Consider the following 25,058-nt stretch of genomic DNA (forward strand, 5'->3'; position numbering starts at 1 on the left):
CAAACAGATAAAAGATGTAATTTGTGAAGGTCGTCATCCAATCCCTGAATTCTTGAAGAAGAGCAGTAGATTATCAACGAGTGATGATTTATTAGATAATCATGAAGCTGCAGTTCAACTCAAAGGGATAGAAAAAGTCCATAGTGGCCAGGTAACTTCAATGCGAAGAAAGCTGCCTCTCAGTGCACATTCTAATCAGAGCCAAGATCCAATAAAGATAAACCATGTTTCCTCTCAGTGCAAAAGGATTGATCCAACATCACATAATAAATTGCCAGAACACCTGAATGCCGGAAATAGTTCTAAGGATGAGAGTGATTCCCTTTTACATGTTGCCAAGAAGGCTAAAGATGCTGCTAGTAAGAAAAATGAAGCGACAAAGGATGTATCTGCAATGGTTTCAAATGAACTGTCAGAGAATTTGCTTGAGACAGATTCCTGTTTACATATTGACAAGAAGGCTAAACCTGCTGTTAGCAAGAAAAATGAAACCACTAAGGATGTATCTGCAATGGTTTCAAATGAACTGTCAGAGAATTTGGTAGAGCCGACAGTTATATCCAAAGTGGATAAATTGGATAGACTGAGGTCTAACGAGGTTAGCCATGATGATGGTTCTGGAAAGAACAACTTTTCGAAGGAAAAAAACAATGATCATCCAATAGGACCATCAGTTTGTTCTCTCGATGACAGAGCCAAAATGAAGTGTGTTGATGTTGATGATGATGGAGAAACTGAGGGCGATAGTGATGGCATTGATGATGAAAAGATTGATATTGAGATTGAAAAACAAAGATTCCTGAAATCTCAGGGCACATTTAGTGAAGACACTTTTTCAGCAACTCAAAATACAGAGTTAAATCTCTGTATAAAGTGTAACAGAGATGGACAGTTGCTGATTTGCAAAACAAGAACCTGTACAATTGTTGTCCACCCAAGTTGCTTAGGTTATGATGCCCCCTCACACTTTTATTGTCCATTTTGTGCATATTCTAATGCCTTTTCTGATTATCTTTTAGCAAAGAAAAAGTTATCCTCATCAAGGAAATCTCTTAGAGAATTCATTGCATTTGAGCTGAAAAGATATGTTGAGAAGGGAAAAAAACAGTCTACTCATAATAAGCATCAAAAGGAACCTTTGGAATCATGTCTTGGTGGCAATCAGCGTTCTCGAAGATCATCTGGTGTAATAGATGAGGAATATGTTGGGTCTGAGTGTGAAACTGAACATAACTTGAGAGGTGAACAGATTACTAAGAAGCAAGCACATAGTATTTATTCTATGCAGAGAGATGGTGGTGATTAATGTTGATGAAGATGATGACATTCCCGAAGATACAAACAAGCCAAGGGAGAAGTAAGTCCCATATATCTATCTTTTTATTGGGAAATTGCTTGTATCAATTAGGTGATTATATTGGGCTTATATTTTGCTGTTAGCTGTAAGATGGATGAAATTATATTTTGCTATCGATTAGGGTTATATTTTGCGGTTGTAAGATGGAAGCAATTATTTTGTGATGATATTTTGCTGTTGGTTGTAAGATGGAAGCAATGCTATATTTTGCTGTTAGTTGTAAGAACTCTATGGTTATATTTCTAAACTTTTGTTCATTACTCATTGAGCTTCTTCATATTGGTTATTGCCTATATTAAAAAGTAATGGACAGAGACTAATGTGTTATATGACCTATTGGGTTGACTTTAACATATTATTTTTTGAATGATTTGCCCTAGGGTCTACCCTAGTTCATGGATGGGTTGGTTGGGTCCTATGTGTTACATCTCCACATGAACATTTAAGAAAATGAATCTCTTTCTAATGATAGAAGTTTTGAACTTTTTTATTATATAGTATTTAAGGACTTTTATTACTTCTGTATTTATAACTCACTAAAATAGCTAAACTAACAAAAGTAATTTTTAAGGACACCTCAAAGTTGATGTAAATGACCTCTGTTTTTTCTTTGAAAATCAATATATTTGCATAATAAATAATTTAAATTGGAAAAAAAAATACTGAAGAATATATTAGCAAATGCTGAAAATATAGAACATCAATTAAAAGTTGCCAATCCCATTATTTGAGTCAAATAATCATATCATCAACTCCACAAGTGATTGTAATCAAACCTAAATGATTCCGTTTTACCATAGATGACAAGTTCATGACAAAAAAACTTAAAAACATGACTGTTGGGAGATATAAATTCTTTCAGCAATAACTTCCTAGTCCAGCAATCCTCTTTCCAAAAAGAAATGTTGAACAGCAAACCAATTTATTTTTCTCAAAATTTCTATTTAGGATTGTAAAACTGTAAAAATTAGTCACATATTAATAAAGAAAAAGGTTACACTTTGTCACATATTTTACTTTGATCTTTCTATGTGTTTTTCTTATTTTCCATTCTCAAAGTCTGGTAAAGAATATAATGGATGGGTTCACTTCATACATTTGTAAATCATGTGTTTTATCAAAAACAAAATTAAAATGATTTTAACAAAAATAAAATAAATAAACTAATAATTATATAATACATAACATGTCCTTAGTAGAATATGCATCATATCTTTAAAGAAGATGAAATTGATATATCTAGATCAAATCACAAGACATACTTTGACATATTCTTCATTCAATTAAAAAAAAAAATACTTTTTTATATTTTATTTTGCTCAAAAAATAAAAAATAATGAAAATAGTTAACAAATAAATCTAATATTATAATTTGTACCATTTATCTAACACTGTGTTTGAAGAAAAAAATACCAATACAACGTGATTTGATGAAAATATTTTCGTGAAAATCTTAACATTTTAATCGAGCAGAATGATTTTAACATTTGAAGAAAAAAATACCAATACAACGTGATTTATCTAACACTGTGTTTCCAAATTTTTTTTTTGCCATCAACTAATTAGAATAAATAAGTATGGACAACTAAAACAAACATTAATGATTTTTCACTTTTTTTTCTAAACACTTTACGCCAAATTAAATGAGTAGATTGAAAAGAGAAAATCTTTGAAAAACTTGTTTTAAGTTACCACGGGTTTTCATGAAAACATTTTTATCAAAACAACATTATATTAATATATTTCTCTTCTAGGTAAAAAGTTTTAGACAAATGGTTGAAATTATATTAGATTTATTTGTTAAATAATTTCTTTACTTTTTAGTTTTTTAACAAATTAAATATCTAAAACCATTTTTTTTAATAGAGAAGAATGTGTAAAGTAAGTCTTATCCTATTGAAGACATAAATATGGTCTAGAAATATAAATTTTGTCCTCTTAGAAGAAATCATGCATATTCTACTAAGGAATGATGAAGTACTATATTATTACTAGTTAATTTCATTTTTATTTTTTTTGTTTGTTAAAATCACTTTAATTTTATTTTAGATAAATTATATGATTTAAAATATGTAGGAAACTAAACCATCCATTGCATTGTTTACTAGGCTTCAAGGATGGAAGATAAAAAAAAACATATATAAACTATCAAAGTAAAAGAAATGATAAGGTAAACTTAGATTTATACTTAATTAAAGGTTTTAAATTAAAAGTAAATTCTATATTATTGGTATTTTTGAATTTTAAAACAAATAATATATCAAATAAATATTGTGTTAAATTTGTTTTGCTTATCCAACATTATACTTAGATTAGTTCATAATCCAATTGATTTTTTCTTAACAGCATTATTTCATTGAATAATTTTTATTTGATCATAATTTTTAATAATTTGAAAGTAAATTATTGTAAATAATATAGAGAAGATACTAACCTTTTTATTTCGATGTAATTACAAATCTGAAAAAAATGAAAGAAGAAAGAATGTAAAAAATAACCATAGTAAAAAAATTAATACTTAATTATAAAATTTTAACTGATATTTATAATTATTTTTAATCAGAAAATATAGTTAAAAGACAAACAACAAATAAAGAAATTGAGAATATAAAAAATTAATAATTTGAAAAGACATTTCTGTTTATTTGAGAGAAATGAATTAGACTTTCTATTCAATGTAAATTTTAAATTAGAACTATCAAAGCATTAAAGTAAGAAGTTTAAAAAAATATCAACCTGATTAAACATGGTCACACAAAAGAAACAAAAATTAGAACCATAGGAATTCATAATGTTTTAAACAAATATGTATTTATAGTCATTCAATTTAAATGAAACACATTTTATCCAAATTTAAACACACTAGAGGAAATTAAAAGACGATACTATCCTCCTATATCTTCACGATATCGGCAACAAATCATTCGGCATACCTTTTTCAGAAATTATCAAAATTATGGAAAAAAACATTCGTAATTATAAAGACAAATGCATTGAAAGACGATATATTGGTGAAGAAACTAAAGCTACTAGAAATGCAATGCATATGGATGGATCTAAGAACTTAAAAATGGAGATAATCCAAAGATTCGAAGAACAAAGAAATATAGTACAGTATAAATATCATAGAAAAATGGTCGCTCACATTGTTTCTCAAAGAGTATGGAGAGAAATGTGTCGAAAACCATAATTTAAGATAACGCGAGATAAATCGTATATCATTTACATCTTTATATAAGCAAAAAATGTTAGAAAGGGTAAACCTAATTACAAAATTACTAGAAATACCATTTTCTTTCAAGTGAGAGACTAATTATTTATTTTGCATTAACTCATCACCGTTTATTTACAAGTTGGTTTAAACATTTTTTTATAGAAAAAGATCTATATCGTTTCATTACAAAAAAATCAATCTAACATCGAGTTTTTGTTAGATTAATCCAAAATTCAAACTGAATCAAATCCAAATTAATAATTTGTGTACAATATTTGAGTTTACTTCTAATTAGGTTGATTATGGATAAAAATTATTCAAATTACTTGTACATAATATATTTTTGTTAAGTCCATAATAATATATTTTACCACTTTATCAAATTAATCATTAATCATTTATTTTTTAGAATTTAAAATAATATATTTTAACACTAATATTTTTTTAAAAGTAATTTCAGAATTACTAGATAATAATTAATAATAAAATAAAACAAAATTAGAGTATAAAAATGTATTTGAATAAGTTTAGTTTAGATAAAAGTAAAAGGTAATTATTTTCAGTTTAAACTTTGTCCTAAATATCATAGTATATAATTTTAGCCCATAAACTAAGTTTGAAATATCTAAATCACTCATTTTCAAAAGTTAACAATGTTAGTTGAATATTTTAAATATAATTTTGTATTTAAATATTGTCTTAATGTTTTATTTTTCTTATTCATTTTAATATATTTTGAAAAAAAAAAATTATTTAGATTTTTTTCTTCAATATTTAATTTTATAATACAATTTAAAAAAATAACATAAATGTTTTGTTATACAATAATATTATAACTTAAAATAATAAACTATTAAAACATATTAAAATATAATACTAAAATAATTATTTTTATTTTTATGTTTGGATATAATTATATATACTATGTATTTATTATATTTTATGAATTTATTTTTATATATATTTATAAGAATAATTAATAGTTTTAAAATATCACTAAAAAAACACACTAAAAAATATCATTTTAAATATATTAATCTATTATTTTAATATTTATTAAATAATTAATCTAAGATGTCAATGTAGAAGTTGGATCTTTATCATAAAATATTTTATTATATTAAGATAATTATTAATAATAGTTAAATAATTATTGAATTATTATTTAAAAAATTAGTATAGTTTTAAAAAATAATTTATTATATTTTGATATTTTTAAATTATTTCATAAATATTTATTATTTTAATTTATAATATTATTGTATAGTAAAAAAGTGTTTATAAATTATTAAATTAAATATTGAATAAATAAAATAAAAAGTTAATTTAACATACAATTTACAGATATATAATATTAAAAGTTATTTAAATAAAAATATATTATTTTGTTACCTATATTAATAAACCATATGTTTTGTCAATAACAATACAATAAAATAAAATAAACTTGAAATAAAACAATACCTCTATCCTCCTTAATAAATTATGCATTATTATGTCATCAGATAAGGAAGAAATTTATAATTCTTGATCATATCTAGAAAACACCTACTTTCACATTTTCTTTAGTCCGTTAAAAACTAATTAAATTAATTAACTAATAAATTGAATATAATTTGAATTGGTCTAAATTCTGCCCTCAAGTAACAAATATTAATATACTGTTGTTTCGATAAAAATGTTATTGCAAACTTCACGGAGCAATTTTAGTTCAAAGTTTTCCTCGAGATTCCTTCTTCTCTCTCCGTTTATTACTTTGCCTTGACGTCAACTGTTAGCATAAACAAATATGAACAAGAAAAACTAATAATTAAGATAAAAATCTAAATCTAAAATTAATAAACTTACCCGAATTTTCAATAGGGTAATTCCCATTGGATAGTCTAAATATTGAACTTCAACTTTTTCATTTTCAATTTCACGGATCACAACCATTTTAATTTTTTTTTAGAAAATATGTTTCACAAAAAATAAATTGATTAGACCATCTCCAACCCATAAACCCATTCTCAAACCCAAAATGCAGTAAATATCCCATCAAACCGTAATTCATCTCCAACCCAAAAACCCATTCTCAAACCCAAAAGAATATTCTTAAGAATATTTTTTCTTACACTAACTTTTTAACCTTATTAATATTATCTATATATTTATCAACTTTACATGTTTATACTAACTTATCTATATAGTTTCCCTAACTTATCTGTAATTGAAACATGTTTATACTAACTTATCTGTAATGGATGCAAACTAATGTGTTACCTCACCGCATTACAACTATGTACTTAAAAGTTATCGTCCTATTCCGTAATATTAAATGTTTGAACATTTAAGAAAATGGATATCTTGATGTTTGATGATCGAAGTTTTCAACTTTTTTATTTATTGCAACGTTTATTAGTTTTGTATTTATGGACAATACAAGAAATTCATACATATTCTCATTTAAATTTAAAAATAAAAATACTCCTTTAATATATCTTAAAATTTTATTAAAATCTACAAACTTAATAATTAGAATAAGATATATGTCTTGTATTTAAATTACAAGAATAATTTATCATTTAAATTGTAATTCAAACTCAAAAAATGTTTTTAAAGAACCAATTAACCAAACATAATAACAACATTCATAAACTTAAAAAAATATTACCATTTACTTTTCTTTATTTTCAATATTTGCCAGTAAAATAAAACAATCTAGAAGTTTCAGCCAAAATCTATTTATTTTAAAATTAACCCCCAACATGGTCTAATAGCATATTTGAGCTCTTAATGGACAGTTTTTTAAATACTGAAATAAATACAATACACATTTTATTTTATTTTTGACAACAATGTACCTGAATTACTTGGACCAAATTTAATAGTAAAAATAAATATAGGATAAAGAAAATGCATTTGAAATAAAAATAAATAAAAATTCTAAAGTGTTGTGATTACTAATTAATTAGCAAACATATAGAGAATAAAATAAAAATATCCAATATAATCTTATACCAATGAGTAATAATAAATAAATTAGGAAATATTTAATGCATTGCCCAGTCCATCAGCCAAGCCCAGACTTGCATCCCAAAGGACCAACCAATGCAAAGGGCCCAGCTATGATACAACCCAAATAAGTTCAGGATGGAGAATTAAAGGACGAAATAGTTGGAAGGCTCATTTAAACATATATGAAAAGTAGAAGGACTCCTCTGAGTGTCAGAAGAAGAAATGAAACGACGCGCCGCCCTATCAAAAAGAAGATCAGGACAAGATCTTTTTGTCATCATTTGTCTCGATTCCCGCTGCGCCTGGAAACCGTTCGATCAAAGGCCCGATTTCCCTTGTCCGCACGATTGAATTCCATGTCAAGTCCCCTCAGTTGCAGCAGCAGAGGATAATACAGTGAATAAAAAAAATCAGTCTTCTACAAATATAGGGGTTTAGGAGGTATTTTGTAGAAAAGTAAATTAGAGAGTGAAAATGTTTTCTAGGACTTTTGAGTTTGTATTTGTGGAAGGATCCAGCAGCCTATTTTGTTGAAGCTCGATTTCGGGTGGTAAAGTTTCTTTTACATATAACATTTTCTGTTCTTTGATTAATCTTGCCTTTGATATTTACAGTTTAGATGGGTTTCAAGAAATGGTATATTATTTATGATTGTGGTTTCAGTTTACTTTTAAGCAAATGAATGTTGGGTGGTTTAAAGTTTCTTTCTTTTTTCTAAGCTTATATGTCAGCTTTGCAGAGTAGGTATAATATATAGAAACCATTTAGAACTGCTGCAGCAGAAGATTTGTTTGATTTGAGAATCAGACAAATGAGGGAGATGTGTCTGTTTTTGTGTTTTGGTTTGCGAGAATCCCACATCGATGGGTGAAGCCATCGTCCCCATTTCATAATCCTCAGATGCCTCATCATTTATTTCCAAAGATTTCAAACGTGCCTAACATTTTCAAACCCCCGCCCACAAAAGAAAAAATCTATGTTTGTTTCTTATTATATTTTTCTATCTTTACCTTTTATCTTTTTTATATATTTTTTCATTATTGATTAATATAGCTTGTTTTTAGAGAATTTCTAAACTTTATTTTTCCTCTTTTAACTTTTATTGATAATATTTCTTAATAGAATATATATATATATATATATATATATATATATATATATATATATATATGTGTATTTTAAATAACTAAAAAAAATTGTATTGTATATTGTATGAACATGATTATATGAATCCTATTGCATTTAATTCCATTATTAAATATCTTATAAAATACCATTATGAATATGTAATTAAGTTTTAATAAATTAAAATATACATTTGTTTTTTATAAAAAAATATTTAATAAATTAAATGTCATAACGTAAATTTTAATATTTAAAATTTAAGAGTAATTTAATTTATATATATTATTAAATAAATTTATTTAAGTTCTGTATTTTTAGAAAGGAGGGAAAGTCCGTTCATCTTCTCGGCGGTGGTTGGAGAGAAGCGGCGGTTCATAAACAAGAAGAGTTTGACGATGGCGGTTCGAGGTATTTGAAAAACCCTAATCGCGCATTAGATCAATAATATACATACCCACCCGCATAGTACATGGTAAAATTAGATTATAGATTCAAGCTAATGTCTTTATGTCAATAATAATATACATACCCACCTGCATAGTACATGGTAAAATTAGATTATAGATTCAAGCTTATGTTTTTATGTCAATAATAATAATAATATTGATAGGTATCATTATTACTACTGCAAGTTCCTTCCTTTGGTCAACACAGTAGTCATACACACTAATGGATATGGGGCATTCTTCTGCTTCTTCATCCCTTCCATGGATTTGGGTGATTGAAGCCTTAGCAAAAGAGAAGGAAGTTGATATGTCTGTATTAACCGGTATGTAATGACCCGTGTTCTCAGTTTTCTTGGTTATTATTGTTTTATCGATATTATCAATTATGGTTTTTCAGATTTAGCTGCGAAGACACCTGAAATATTTGATGAAGTAGGAAAAGATGCTAGGAACATCCTTCTTTTGAGATGCTTGGAACGCTTTAATGCTACTGGTTTAACTCCTAACATTGAGATTGATAAATTAACGGATCATGAAGATATTCGTCATATGTTTACAAGTGAGAAGGTATGTTGAATTCCGTAAACTGTGTTTTCTTTTATTGATAAACCAAGTGCAATGTGATGCATGTATAATAGTTTCAGGATTCTCCTCACTAAACAAACATTTAACTAACTTAATGTGCATGAAATGCAGTTCCCTGCGATAAATGAGGGATCAGATATTCAGACCCTTATTCAGAACATAAGACGCAGTTTGCCTAAATCTGCTTTAGAACGTGTATGTATAGACACTTCCTTTGTGTTTAATCATGAATATTGAAAATGTCTATATTGTGAGTTTTTCAAATAAACAAGATTAATCTCTTATTTTTGACAAACAGATAAAAGATGTAATTTGTGAAGGTCGTCATCCAATCCCTGAATTCTTGAAGAAAAGCAGTAGATTATCAACGAATGATGATTTATTAGATAATCTTGAAGCTGCAGTTCAACTCAAAGGGAAAGAAAAAGTCCATAGTGGCCAGGTAACTTCAATGCGAAGAAAGCTGCCTCTCAGTGCACATTCTAATCAGAGCCAAGATCCAATAAAGATGTACCATGTTTCCTCTCAGTGCAAAAGGATTGATCCAACATCACATAATAAATTGCCAGAACACCTGAATGCCGGAAATAGTTCTAAGGATGAGAGTGATTCCCTTTTACATGTTGCCAAGAAGGCTAAAGATGCTGCTGGTAAGAAAAATGAAGCGACAGAGGATGTATCTGCAATGGTTTCAAATGAACTGTCAGAGAATTTGCTTGAGACAGATTCCTGTTTACATATTGCCAAGAAGGCTAAACCTGCTGTTAGCAAGAAAAATGAAACCACTAAGGATGTATCTGCAATGGTTTCAAATGAACTGTCCGAGAATTTGGTAGAGCCGACAGTTATATCCAAAGTGGATAAATTGGATAGACTGAGGTCTAAGGAGGTTAGCCATGATGATGGTTCTGGAAAGAACAACTTTTTGAAGGAAAAAAACATTGATCATCCAATAGGACCATCAGTTTGTTCTCTCGTTGACAGAGCCAAAATGAAGTGTGTTGATGTTGATGATGATGGAGAAACTGAGGGCGATGGTGATGGCATTGATGATGAAAATATTGAGATTGAAAAACAAAGATTCCTGAAATCTCAGGGCACATTTAGTGAAGACACTTTTTCAGCAACTCAAAATACAGAGTTAAATCTCTGTATAAAGTGTAACAGAGATGGACAGTTGCTGATTTGCAAAACAAGAACCTGTACAATTGTTGTCCACCCAAGTTGCTTAGGTTATGATGCCCCCTCACCCTTTTATTGTCCATTTTGTGCATATTCTAATGCCTTTTCTGAGTATCTTGAATCAAAGAAACAGTTATCCTTATCAAGGAAATCTCTTAGAGCTTTCATTGCAGTTGAGCTGAAAAGATATGTTGAGAAGGGAAATAAACAGTCTACTCATAATAAGCATCAAAAGGAAACTTTGGAATCATGTCTTGGTGATGTTGAGAAGGGAAAAAAACAGTCTGCTCATAATAAGCATCAAAAGGAACCTTTGGAATCATGTCTTGGTGGCAATCAGCGTTCTCGAAGATCATCTGGTGTAATAGATGAGGAATATGTTGGGTCTGAGTGTGAAACTGAACATAACTTGAGAGGTGAACAGATTACTAAGAAGATGGTGGTGATTAATGTTGAAGAAGATGATGACATTCTAGAAGATACAAACAAACCAAGGGAGAAGTAAGTCCCATATATCTATCTTTTTTTTGGGAAATTGCTTTTATCAATTAGGTGATTATATTGGGCTTATATTTTGCTGTTAGCTGTGTTAGCTGTAAGATGGAAGAAATTATATTTTGCTATGATTGGAAATTGCTTCTTGTATCCCTACATAGGGTTATATTTTGCGGTTGTAAGATGGAAGCAATTATTTTGTGATGATATTTTGCTGTTGGTTGTAAGATGGAAGCAATGCTATATTTTGCTATTAGTTGTAAGATGGTATAAAACTCTATGTTTATATTTCTAAACTTTTGTTCATTACTCATTGAGCTTCTTCATATTGGTTATTGCTTACATTAAAAAAGAAATGGACAGAGACTAATGTGTTATATGACCTATTGGGTTGACTTTTAACATATTATATTTACTAATTATTTGCCCCAAGGTCTGCCCTAGTCCATGGATGGTTGGTTGGGTCCTATGTGTTACATCTCCACATGAACATTTAAGAAAATGAATCTCTTTCTAATGATAGAAGTTTTGAACTTTTTTATTATATAGTATTTAAGGACTTTTATTACTTCTGTATTTATGACTCACTAAAATAGCTAAACTAACAAAAGTAATTTTTAAGAACACCTCAAAGTTGATGTAAATGACCTCTGTTTTTTCTTTGAAAATCAATATTTTTGCATAATAAATAATTTAAATTGGAAAAAAAAATACTGAAGAATATATTATCAAATGCTGAAAATATAGAACAACATCAATTAAAAGTTGCCAATCCCATTATTTGAGTCAAATAATCATATCATCAACTCCACAAGTGATTATAATCAAACTTAAATGATTCGGTTTTATCGATAAAATATTACACGGAGGCAAGACACAAGTTGAGAGATATAAATTCTTTCAGCAATAACTTCCTAGTCCAGCAAACCTCCTTCCTAAGAGAAATCTTGAACAGCAAACCATTTTTTTTTTCTCAAAATTTCTTTTTAGGATTGTAAAACTGTAAAAAATTAGTCACATATTAATAAAGAAAAAAGTTACACTTTGTCACATATTTTACTTTGATCTTTCTATGTGTTTTTCTTATTTTCCATTCTTTAAGCCTAGTAAAGAATATAATGGATGGGTTCACTTCATACATTTGTAAATCATGTGTTTTATCAAAAACAAAATTAAAATGATTTTAACAAAAATAAAATAAATAAACTAATATTAATATAATACATAACATGTCCTTAGTAGAATATGCATCATATCTTTAAAGAAGATGAAATTAGTATATCTAGACCAAATCCCGGGGTCATCATTAAGACAAGACATACTTTTCCATATTCTTCGTTCAATTAAAAAAAAAAATACTTTTCTTTATTTTATTTTGCTAAAAAAAAATAAAAATAATGAAATTAGTTAACAAATAAATCTAATATTATAATTTGTACCATTTATATAACACTGTATTTGAAGAAAAAATAACAATACAACGTTGATTTGATGAAAATATTTTCGTGAAAATCGGGTTTTCCGTTATTTTAATTTCCAATTTTTTTTTTGCCATCAACTAATTAGAATAAATACAACTAAAACAAACATTAATGATTTTTCACTTTTTTTTCTCTAACACTCTACCCCAAACTAAATGAGTAAATTGAAAACAGAAAATCTTTGAAAAATTTGCTTTTAAGTTGCCGCGAATTTCATGAAAACATTTTTATCAAAACAACATTATATTAATATATTTCTCAAAAGTTTTAGACAAATTGTTGAAATTATATTAGATTTATTTGTTAAATAATTTATATATTTTTTAGTTTTTTAACAAATTAAATATCTGAAACAATTTATTTTAATAGAGAAGAATGTGTCAAAGTAAGTCTTATCAGAAATATGGTCTAGACATATAAATTTTGTCCTCTTAGAAGAAATCATGCATATTCTACTAAGGAATGATGAAGTATTATATTATTACTAGCTTATTTCATTTTATTTTTTTTGTTTCTTAAAATCACTTTAATTTTATTTTAGACAAAATATATGATTTAAAACATGTAGGAAACTAAACCATCCATTGCATTGTTTACTAGGCTTCAAGGATGGAAGATAAAAAAAAAACATATATAAACTATCAAAGTAAAAGAAATGATAAGGTAAACTTAGATATATACTTAATTAAAGGTTTTAAATTAAAAGTAAATTCTATATTATTGGTATTTTTGAATTTTAAAACAAATAATATATCAAATAAATATTGTATTAAATTTGTTTTGCTTATCCAACATTATACTTGGATTAGTTCAGAATCCAATTGATTTTTTCTTATCAGCATTATTTTATTGAATAATTTTTATTTGATCATAATTTTTAATAATTTTAAAGTAAATTATTGTAAATAATATAGAGAAGATACTATTTTTTTATCTAGATGTATTACAAATCTGAAAAAAATGAAAGAAGAAACCATGTAAAAGACAACCATAGTAAAAAAAAATAATACTTAATTATAAAGTTTTAACTGATATTTATAATTATTTTTAATCAGAAAATATAGTTAAATGATTAAAACAACAAATAAAGAAATTGAGAATATAAAAAATAATAATTTGAAAAGACATTTCTGTTGATTTGAGAGAAATGAATTAGACTTTCTATCCAATATAGATTTTAAATTAGAACTATCAGAACACTAAAGTAAGGAGTTTAAAAAAAAATATCAAACAACCTGATTTAAAAAAAAAAAAACGTTCGGATTAAACATGGGTCACACAAAAAAACAAAAATTAGAACCATACGAAATTCATAATATTTTAAACAAATATGTGTTTATAGTCATTCAATTTAAATGAAACACATTTTACCCAAATTTAAACACACCAAAGGAAATTAAAAGACGATACTATCCTCCTATATCTACAACGATATCGGCAACAAATCATTCAGCATACCTTTTTCAGAAATTATCAAAATTATGGAAAAAACATTCTTAATTATAAAGACAAATGCATTGAAAGACGATATATTGGTGAAGAAACTAAAGCTACTAGAAATGCAAAGCATATGGATGAATATAAGAACATAAAAAAATGTAAGACAAATCAAATATGACATGTACTTTTAAGAAACCTTTATTGAAGAGATTAAATAGAATCAAGGTATATTTTTTTTATAAGATGTTGAATCGATAATTAGATGAACAATATAATTGGTGAGATGAGTGGAATATAAAAAATAGAGTAACTTTAACTATTTACTCGTAATTTTAAAAAATATATATATATTACCGTGGAACGAGACATAGATAATTGAGACATGAAGAACAAGATTAAAGAGAATAAGTGATCTAGTGAATAAAAAATAAAGAATTGTAAGAAACAAGGAATTACAAAGAAAGAAAGTAAGTCTACAATGGTCTAATATAAATTTACAAAAATGGAGATAATCCAACAATCAATGAAAAACCATGGATGAAGTGAAGATCCAAAGATTCGAAGAACAAAGAAATATAGTACAATATAAATATCATAGAAAAATGGCCGCTCACATTGTTGCTCAAAGAGTATGAGAGAAATGTGTCGAAAACCCTAATTTAAAATAACGCAAGATAAATCGTATATCATTTACATCTCTATATATGCGGAAATTTTGTTAGAAAGGGTAAACCTAATTACAAAATTATTAGAAATACCATTTTCTTTCAAGTGAGAGACTAATTATTTATTTTGCATTAACTCATCACCGTTTATTTACAAGTTGGTTTTTAACATTTTTTTTATAGAAAAAGATCTATATCGTTTCATTACAAAAAAATAAAAATTTGTTAGATTAATTCAAAATTCAAACTGAACCAAATCCTAATTTGTGTACAATATTTGAGTTTACTTCGAATTAGGTTAATTATGAATAAAGATTATTCAAATTACTCGTACATAATATATTTTTGTTAAGTCCATAATAATATATTTTCCATATTAATAAATTAATTATTAATCATTTATTTTTTAGAATTTAAAATAGTATATTTTAACACTAATATTTTTTTTAAAAGTAATTTCAGAAGAATTACTAGATAATAATTAATAATAGTAAAATAAAACAAAATTAGAGGATAAAAATGTATTTGAATAAGTTTAGTTTAGAAAAAAGTAAAAGGTAATTATTTTCAATTTAAACTTTGTCCTAAATATCATAATGTATAATTTTAGCCCATATACTAAGTTTGAAATATCTAAATCACTCACTTTAAAAAGTTAACAATGTTAGTTGAATAATTTAAATATAATTTTGTATTTAAATATTGTCTTAATGTTTTATTTTTCTAATTCATTTAAATATATTTTGAAAAAAAAAATTATTTCAATTTTTTTCTTCAATATTTAATTTTATAATACAATTTTAAAAAATAACATAAATGTTTGGTTATACAATAATATTATAAATTAAAATAATAAACTATTAAAATATAATACTAATATAATTATTTTTATTTTTATGTTTGGATATAATTATATATATTATGTATTTATTACATTTTATGAATTTATTTTTATATATATTTATGTGACTAATATATATTTTTATTAACAGATTTACTTCATTATCATGATTATAGAAAGGATTATTATAAATTTCATTTATTCATAGAGGTACAAAATTTTATAATTTATTCTGAGATTCCACCTCAAAAGCAATATATTATGGGGATGAGGTATGTGTATATATATATCCTTCACAGTGTTACTTCAATTATTTATAATTAATTAGCATATAAAATAAAATGATTTTAATTATTCTATTCTGATAAATAAAAAAAATTGCAGGTTTTTTCTCAAGGAGAATCGACCAAATTTGTCGGAAACAAGAGGAAAAGAAGAGCTCCGAAAGAGAATAAATATTTGCAAAGTGGATTTCATTGATGTTGCATGATTATTTTCAATTTAAAAACAAACCATTTTTTTAATTTCTATTTTTGCTTATCCATATCATAATTATATTGATTTGTTTCTTTAAAAGTTGTAATGTCAATCAACAATAATAGTTCAAATTTGAATAATTTTTATTTGATTATAAATCATGTACTAATTTTAAATTAAGTAAATGAAAATAATATAATTAAGCTACTAACCTTTCTATCTTAGGAGAAAAATTATCGAATGTGATTACAAATCTTAAAATATGAAAAAGAAACAATGTTAAAAACAATATAGTAGAAATTCAAATACTTAATTTCAAATTTTATAACTATTTATAATCAGAAAACATAATTACTACATCAACAAATAAAGAAACTGATAAAATGTTTTTTGTAAGGCATAAAATTTATTCACTTTAACCGTAACAACCTTATAATATTAGATGGCAAAGAAATCTCATACACTTAAATTATACTAAATTAAGATTAGTAATTCATTCTGATAATATAATCTAAATGTTTCAAATTCGATTCTCATGGTAAACATTTTATTTAAAAGATGTCATAAATATAGGAATGTAATTGTTCATGAATTAAATATATATGGCTAAATAAAATTAAGATTATATATTCAGGAAAGTGTATTTTTTTTTTAAATGCAATTTATATGGATGCATTTATGAACTTAAAAAATTTCATCTCCTAATAGGTGTTATATAGCATTACAAATCCTAGATCTACAGAAAAAAAAAATTATTATATTGAAAGATAACCAAAAAAATATGACATGTTTTACATTTAAGAAGCTAAAAAGAATATAATTTGGTTAGATGAATAAAATATTTACAAATATAACAAATAATTAAATTAACTAGTAAAAGAACACAAGATGTATCTTACCGTGTAACTGTAATACGAACTAGTTTGAATGCATTCGAATGTTCACAATTTCATAACTTAGATTTGCAAAATATATATAACTTTACACAAGATCAAAGGGAACAATATATCAAATGAATAAGAAAGAATCATAAGTGAACAAGAAGACACATAGGAGGAAACTAAACTCAACAAATTGCTTAAAATCATTTTAAGAAAGTTGTGTCATGAGTTCTCCTTAAGCTATAAAGACGTGTATAATCGAAATCTAATGAAATAATTGAACAAAGAATGAGCAACAAAGAATGAATTGTATATACCAAACTTTGAAGAAGAAATAAATATAGTTCAAGAAAACTTTAAGATAAAAATGTTCATTCATCCAGCTGCACAAATAATAGAGATTCTAGGTTTTTATTGGTAAACCTAATTTGAGATAGGACTAGAAAAAAATTAGTATTTTTTAAATCCCTATCTACATAAAGAAACACTTTATTGGGATTAAGATGTTAAAAGCTTGTTATCAATATAATTATTATTTTATTTTATAAAATAACATTTATGAGGAAACTAAAATAATTGTGACCCATAAAATAAATAAATTAATAAATTTAATTAAAACATTTTATAAAATTCTCTTTTTCTATTATTATTTCGGATTTGTTCATAACTCAAATTGAATTATAATTATTCAAATTAACCCCCCACCAATGTCTAATTAGCATATTTGAGCTCTTAATGGATAATTTTTTAAATACTGAACTAACTATTAAAAATAAATATAGGATAAAGAAAATGTTATTTGAAAAAAAATATAAAAAAATTCTAAAGTGTTGTGATTACTAATTAATGAGCAAACATATAGAGAATAAAATAAAAATATCCAATATAATCTATACCAACGAGTAATAATAAAGAAATTAGGAAATATATGATGCATTGCCCGGCCCAGTCCATCAGCCAAGCCCAGACTTGCATTCTAAAGGACCAATCAATGCCAAAGGGCCCAGCTATAATACGGCCCAAATAAGTTCAGGATGAAGAATAAAAGGAGGAAAAAGTTGGAAGGCTTATTTAAATATATATAAAAAGTATAAGGACTCTCCTCTGACTGTCAGAAGAAGAAATGAAACGACGCCCTATCAAAAAGAAGATCAGGACAAGATCTTTTTGTCATCATTTGTCCCGATTCCCGCTACGCCTGGAAACCGTTCGATCAAAGGCCCGATTTCCCTCGTCCGCACGATTGAATTCCATGTCAAGTCCCCTCAGTTGCAGCAGCAGAGGATAATACAGTCTTCTAAAGATATAGGTTTTTGTTTAGGGGGGGTCTTTTGTAGAAAAGTAAATTAGAGAGTGAAATGTTTTCTAGGGCTTTTGAGTTTGTATTTGTGGAAGGATCCAGCCTATTTCGTTGAAGCTCGATTTCGAGTGGTAAAGTTTCTTTGATTAATCTTGGCTTTTGATTTACAGTTTAGATGGTTTCAAGAAATGGTATATTATTTATGATTGTGGTTTCAGTTTAGTTTCAAGCAATAAATGTTGGGTGGTTTAGAGTTTCTTTTTCTTTCTAAGCTTATATGTCAGCTTTGCAGAGTAGATATAATATATAGAAATCATTTAGAACTGCTGCAGAAGATTTGTTTGATTTAAGAATCAGACAAATGAGGGAGAACTGTCTGGAATACTTGTGTTTCCGGTGTCTGTTTTTGTTTTTGTGTTTTGGTTTGCCAGAATCCCACATCGATGGTGAAGCCATCGTTCCTGATTCAAAATCCCTAGATGCCTCATCATTTATTTGCAAAGATTTCGAACGTGCCTAATATTTTGAAACCCCCTATTGCCCGCCCATAAAAGAAAAAATCTATGTTTGTTTCTTATTATATTTTTCTATCTTTATCTCTTTTTTTATTTATTTATTCACTATTGCACATATTCAATATTGTCTTAGAATATTAATATAAGCTTGTTTTTAGAGATTTTCTAAACTTTATTTTTCCTCTTATTGATACTTTTTCTCAATAGAATACTAATATATATATATATATATTTTATTTTTTAAAAAATTATATTTTAAATAACTAAAAAAATTGTATTGTATATTGTATATTGTATAAATATGATTATATGAATCCTATTGCATTTAATTCCATAATTAAATATCTTATAAAATACCATTATGAATATGTAATTAAATTTTAATAAATTAAAATATACATTTATTTTTTATAAAAAATATTTAATAAATTAAATGTCAAATTTTAAGATTTAAAATTTAAGATCAATTTAATTTTTATAAATTATTAAATAAATTTATTTAAGTTCTGTATTTTTAGAAAGGAGGGAAGTCCGTTCAGCTTCTCGGCGGTGGTTGGAGAGAAGCGACGGTTCATAAACAAGAAGAGTTTGACGACGGCGTTTCGAGGTATTTGAAAAACCCTAATCGCGCATTAGATCAATAATATACATACCCACCTGCGTAGTACATGGTAAAATTAGATTATAGATTCAAGCTAATGTCTTTATGTCCATAATAATAATAATATTGATAGGTATCATTACTACTACTGCAAGTTCCTTCCTTTGGTCCAACACAGTAGTCATACACACTAATGGATACGGGGCATTCCTCTGCTTCTTCAACCCTTCCATGGATTTGGGTGATTGAAGCCTTAGCAAAAGAGACGGAAGTTGATATGTCTGTATTAATCGGTATGTAATGACCCGTGTTCTCAGTTTTCTTGGTTATTATTGTCTTAGTGATATTATCAATTATGGTTTTCAGAATTAGCTGCAAAGACACCTGAAATATCTGATGAAGTAGGAAAAGATGCTAGAAACAACCTTATTTTGAGAGGCTTGGAAGATCTTAATGCAACTGGTTCAACTCCAATTATTGAGATTGATAAATTAACGGATCATGAAGATATGCGTCAAATATTGACAAGTGAGAAGGTATGTTGAATTCCGAAAACTGTGTTTTCGGTTATTGATAAACCAATTGCAATGCGATGCAGGTATTCTAGTTTCAGGTTTTTTCTCACTAAACAAACATTTAACTATGTGCATGAAATGCAGTTCCCTTCGAGAAATGAGGGATCAGATATTCAGACCCTTATTCAGAACATAAGACGCAGTTTGCCTAAATCTGCTTTAGAACGGGTATGTATAGACACTTCCTTTGTGCTTAATCATGAATATTGAAAATGTCTATATTGTGAGTTTTTCAAATAAACAAGATTAATCTCTTCTTTTTGACAAACAGATAAAAGATGCAATTTGTGAAGGTCGTCATCCAATCCTTGAATCCTTGAAGAAGAGCAGTAGATTATCAATGAGTGATGATTTATTAGATAATCATGAAGCTAGGCGCAATGCAGTACAATTCAAAGGTAAAGAAAAAGTTCAAGCCTTTCAACTCAAGGGTAAAGGAAAAGTCCACAGTGACCAAGTAACTTCAATGCGAAGGAAGCTACCTTGTTATCAATCTGCACATTCTAATCAGAGCCTGCAAGATCCAATAAAGATAAACCATGTTTCCTCTCAGTGCAAAAGGATTGATCCAACATCACATGATAAATTACCAGAACACCTGAATGCCGGAAATTGTTCTAAGGATGAGAGTGATTCCCTTTTACATATTGCCAAGAAGGCTAAAGATGCTGCTAGCAAGAAAAATGAAACCGCTAAAGATTTGTTATTATCTCCAGTGGTTTCAAATGAACTGTCAGAGAATTTGGCTGAGACAGTTTCCCATTTACATATTGCCAAGAAGGCTAAACCTGCTGTTAGCAAGAAAAATGAAGCCACTAAGTATGTATCTGCAAGGGTTTCAAATGAACTGTCAGAGAATTTGCTTGAGACAGATTCCCGTTTACATATTGCCAAGAAGGCTAAACCTGCTGTTAGCAAGAAAAATGAAGTCACTAAGGATGTATCTGCAATGGTTTCAAATGAACTGTCAGAGAATTTGGCTGAGACAGATTCCCATGTACATATTGCCAAGAAGGCTAAACCTGCTGTTAGCAAGAAAAATGAAACCACTAAGGATGTATCTGCAATGGTTTCAAATGAACTGTCAGAGAATTTGCTTGAGACAGATTCCCGTTTACATATTGCCAAGAAGGCTAAACCTGCTGTTAGCAAGAAAAATGAAGTCACTAAGGATGTATCTGCAATGGTTTCAAATGAACTGCCAGAGAATTTGCTTGAGACAGATTCCCGTGTACATATTGCCAAGAAGGCTAAACCTGCTGTTAGCAAGAAAAATGAAACCACTAAGGATGTATCTGCAATGGTTTCTAATGAACTGTCAGAGAATTTGGTTGAGACGACAGTTATATCCATAGTGGATAAATTGGATAGACTGAGGTCTAAGGAGGTTAGCCATGATGATGGTTCTGGTAAGAACAACTTTTTGAAGGAAAAAAACAATGATCATCCAATAGGACCATCAGTTTGTTCTCTCGATGACAGAGCCAAAATGAAGTGTGTTGATGTTGATGATGATGATGGAGAAACTGAGGGCGATAGTGATGGCATTGATGATGAAAAGATTGATATTGAGATTGAAAAACAAAGATTCCTAAAATCTAAGGGCACATTCAGTGAAGACACTTTTTCAGCAACTCAAAATACAGAGTTAAATCTCTGTATAAAGTGTAACAGAGATGGGCAGTTGCTGATTTGCAAAACGAGAACCTGTACAATTAGTGTCCACCCAAGTTGCTTAGGTTATGATGCCCCCTCACCCTTTTATTGTCCATTTTGTACACATTCTAATGCCATTTCTGTGCATCTTGAATCAAAGAAAGAGTCATCCTTAGCAAGGGAATCTCTTAGAGCTTTCGAGGCGTTTAAGAATGAATCCCTGCCGAAAAGATATGTTATGAAGGGAAAAAAACAGTGTACTCATAATAAGCATCAAAAGGAACCTTTGGAATCATGTCTTGGTGGCAATCAGCGTTCTCGAAGATCATCTGGTGTAATAGATAAGGAATATGTTGGGTCTGAGTGTGAAACTGAACATAACTTGAGAGGTGAACAGATTACTAAAAAGCAAGCACACAGTATTCTATGCAGAGAGATGGTGGTGATTAATCTTGAAGAAGATGATGACATTCCCGAAGATACAAACAAGCCAAGGGAGAAGTAAGTCCCATATATCTATCTTTTTTTTGGGAAATTGCTTGTATCAAAAGATTGGGCTTATATTTTGCTGTTAGCTGTAAGATGGAAGAAATTATATTTTGCTATGATTGGAAATTGCTTCTTGTATCAATTAGGGTTATATTTTGCTGTTAGTTGTAAGATGGAAGCAATTATTTTGTGATGATATTTTGCTGTTGGTTGTAAGATGGAAGCAATGCTATATTTTGCTGTTAGTTGTAAGATGGTATAGAACTCTATGGTTATATTTCTAAACTTTTGTTCATTACTCATTGAGCTTCTTCATATTGGTTATTGCCTATATTAAAATGAAATGGACAGAGACTAATGAGTTATATGACCTATTGGGTTGACTTAAACATATTTTTTTTGAATGGTTTGCCCTAGGGTCTGCCCTAGTCCATGGATGGTTGGTTGGGTCCTATGTGTTACATCTCCACGTGAACATTTAAGAAAATGAATCTCTTTCTAATGCTAATGATAGAAGTTTAATACTTTTTTATTATATAGTATTTAAGGACTTTGATTACTTTGTATTTATAACCCACTGAGATAGCTAACATAACAAAAGTGAATTCTAATATATTATCAAATGTTGAAAATATAGAACAACATCAATTAAAAGTTGCCAATCCCATCATACTAAGAATTTCAGAAAACTCAAAACATGACTGTTTGGAGATATACAACAGCAAACTCCATTCCTAAGAGAAGATCTTGAACAGCAAACCACCATGGGTGGCAAAATATCTTTTTAGTATCATTATAATGATAGTAAAACTGTAAAAAACTAGTCACATATTAATAAAAATATATAGAATTTATTAATTTAAAAACTTTAATTAAGTATAAGGTTACAGTTTGTTTACTTTGTCACATATTTTACTTTTATCTTTCTCTGTGTTTTTCTTATTTTCCATTCTTTAAGCCTAGTAAATAATATAATAGATGGGTTCACTTCATACATTTGTAAATCATGTGTTTTATCAAAAACAAAATTAAAATTAATAAACTAATAATAATATAATACATAACCCGTCCTTAGTAGAATATGCATCATATCTTTAAAGAAGATGAAATTGATATATTTAGACCAAATCCCGGACATACTTTGACATATTCTTCGTTCAATTAAAAAAAAATTACTTTTTTATATTTTAGTTTGCTAAAAAAAATAAAAATACTAAAATTAGTTAACAAATAAATCTAATATTATTAATATTATAAGTTGTACCATTCATCTAACACTACGTAGTTATCTAACACTACGTAGTTTGAAGAAAAATACCAATGTCCGTAACATTTTTATTGGGTTTTCCGTTTTTTTAATTTCCATTTTTTTTTCATCAACTAATTAGAATAAATAAGTATGGACAACTAAAACAAACATTAATGAAAACATTTTTATCAAAACAACATTATATTAATATATTTCTCTTTTAGGTAAAAAGTTTTAGACAAATGGTTGAAATCATATTAGATTTATTTGTTAAATAATTTCTTTACTTTTTAGTTTTTTAACAAATTAAATATCTAAAACAATTTATTTTAATAGAGAAGAATGTGTCAAAGTAAGTCTTATCCTATTGAAGACAGAAATATGGTCTAGACATTTAAATTTTGTCCTCTTAGAAGAAATCATGCATATTCTACTAAGGAATGATGAAGTATTATATTATTACTAGCTTATTTCATTTTATTTTTTTTGTTTCTTAAAATCACTTTAATTTTATTTTAGACAAAATATATGATTTAAAACATGTAGGAAACTAAACCATCCATTGCATTGTTTACTAGGCTTCAAGGATGGAAGATAAAAAAAAAACATATATAAACTATCAAAGTAAAAGAAATGATAAGGTAAACTTAGATATATACTTAATTAAAGGTTTTAAATTAAAAGTAAATTCTATATTATTGGTATTTTTGAATTTTAAAACAAATAATATATCAAATAAATATTGTATTAAATTTGTTTTGCTTATCCAACATTAAACTTGGATTAGCTCATAATCCAATTGATTTTTTCTTCAATAGCATTATTTCATTGAATAATTTTTATTTGATCATAATTTTTAATAATTTTAAAGTAAATTAATGTAAATAATATAGAGAATATACTAACCTTTTTATCTCGATATGATTACAAATCTGAAAAAAATAAAGAAGAAACAATGTAAAAGACAGCTATAGTAAAAAATTTAGAACTTAATTATAAAGTTCTAACTATATTTATAATTCTTTTTAATCAGAAAATATAGTTGAAAGACTAAAACAACAATTAAAGAAATTGAAAATATAAAAAAATTATAATTTGAAAAGACATTTCTATTTATTTGAGAGAGATGAATTAGACTTTTTATCTAATGTAGATTTTAAATTAGAACTATCAAAACACTGAAATAAGGAGTTTAAAAAAAAATATCAAACAACCTGATTTTCAATAAAAACGCTCTGGCTGAAGGAATCGCGTTAACCTTGTGATTAAACATGGGTCACACAAAAGAAACAACAATTAGAATGATCATAGCCATAGGAATTCATAATGTTTTAAACAAATATGTATTTATAGTCATTCAATTTAAATGAAACACATTTTACCCAAATTTAAACACACTAGAGAAAATTAAAAGACGATACTATCCTCCTATATCTTTAGGATATCGGCATCATCCAACATACCTTTTTCAGAAATTATTAAAATTA

At 27.2% G+C, this 25,058-nt stretch overlaps 2 protein-coding genes across 2 annotated transcripts; both read left to right on the forward strand.

The window, feature by feature from the left end:
• Positions 1 to 9,324: 9,324 nt before the first annotated feature.
• On the forward strand, positions 9,325 to 11,605 carry LOC124916413. Its single transcript, XM_047457127.1, has 5 exons — positions 9,325 to 9,462; positions 9,537 to 9,706; positions 9,836 to 9,919; positions 10,023 to 11,407; positions 11,491 to 11,605. Exons 1-5 carry the CDS (start codon positions 9,363 to 9,365, stop codon positions 11,603 to 11,605), a joined length of 1,854 nt encoding a protein of 617 aa, XP_047313083.1. The 5' UTR covers positions 9,325 to 9,362.
• An 8,190-nt stretch (positions 11,606 to 19,795) lies between these two features.
• On the forward strand, positions 19,796 to 22,518 carry LOC124916414 (zinc finger CCCH domain-containing protein 19-like). The gene is made up of 4 exons (XM_047457128.1): positions 19,796 to 19,895; positions 19,969 to 20,138; positions 20,262 to 20,345; positions 20,449 to 22,518. Exons 1-4 carry the CDS (start codon positions 19,796 to 19,798, stop codon positions 22,336 to 22,338), a joined length of 2,244 nt encoding a protein of 747 aa, XP_047313084.1. The 3' UTR covers positions 22,339 to 22,518.
• The last annotated feature ends 2,540 nt before the right edge of the window (positions 22,519 to 25,058 follow it).

Source organism: Impatiens glandulifera, chromosome 9 (genome assembly GCF_907164915.1).
Source record: "Impatiens glandulifera chromosome 9, dImpGla2.1, whole genome shotgun sequence".
Classification (NCBI taxonomy): Eukaryota; Viridiplantae; Streptophyta; class Magnoliopsida; order Ericales; family Balsaminaceae; genus Impatiens; species Impatiens glandulifera.

Excerpts from the sequence above, each read along its gene's own strand:
- LOC124916413 (XM_047457127.1), top strand. The coding sequence starts at position 9,363 with ATGGATATGGGGCATTCTTCTGCTTCTTCATCCCTTCCATGGATTTGG. Across the intron at positions 9,463-9,536 it reads TGATATGTCTGTATTAACCG|ATTTAGCTGCGAAGACACCT; the intron begins GTATGTAATGAC and ends ATGGTTTTTCAG. Across the intron at positions 9,707-9,835 it reads ATATGTTTACAAGTGAGAAG|TTCCCTGCGATAAATGAGGG; the intron begins GTATGTTGAATT and ends CATGAAATGCAG.
- LOC124916414 (XM_047457128.1), top strand. The coding sequence starts at position 19,796 with ATGGATACGGGGCATTCCTCTGCTTCTTCAACCCTTCCATGGATTTGG. Across the intron at positions 20,139-20,261 it reads AAATATTGACAAGTGAGAAG|TTCCCTTCGAGAAATGAGGG; the intron begins GTATGTTGAATT and ends CATGAAATGCAG. Across the intron at positions 20,346-20,448 it reads CTAAATCTGCTTTAGAACGG|ATAAAAGATGCAATTTGTGA; the intron begins GTATGTATAGAC and ends TTTGACAAACAG.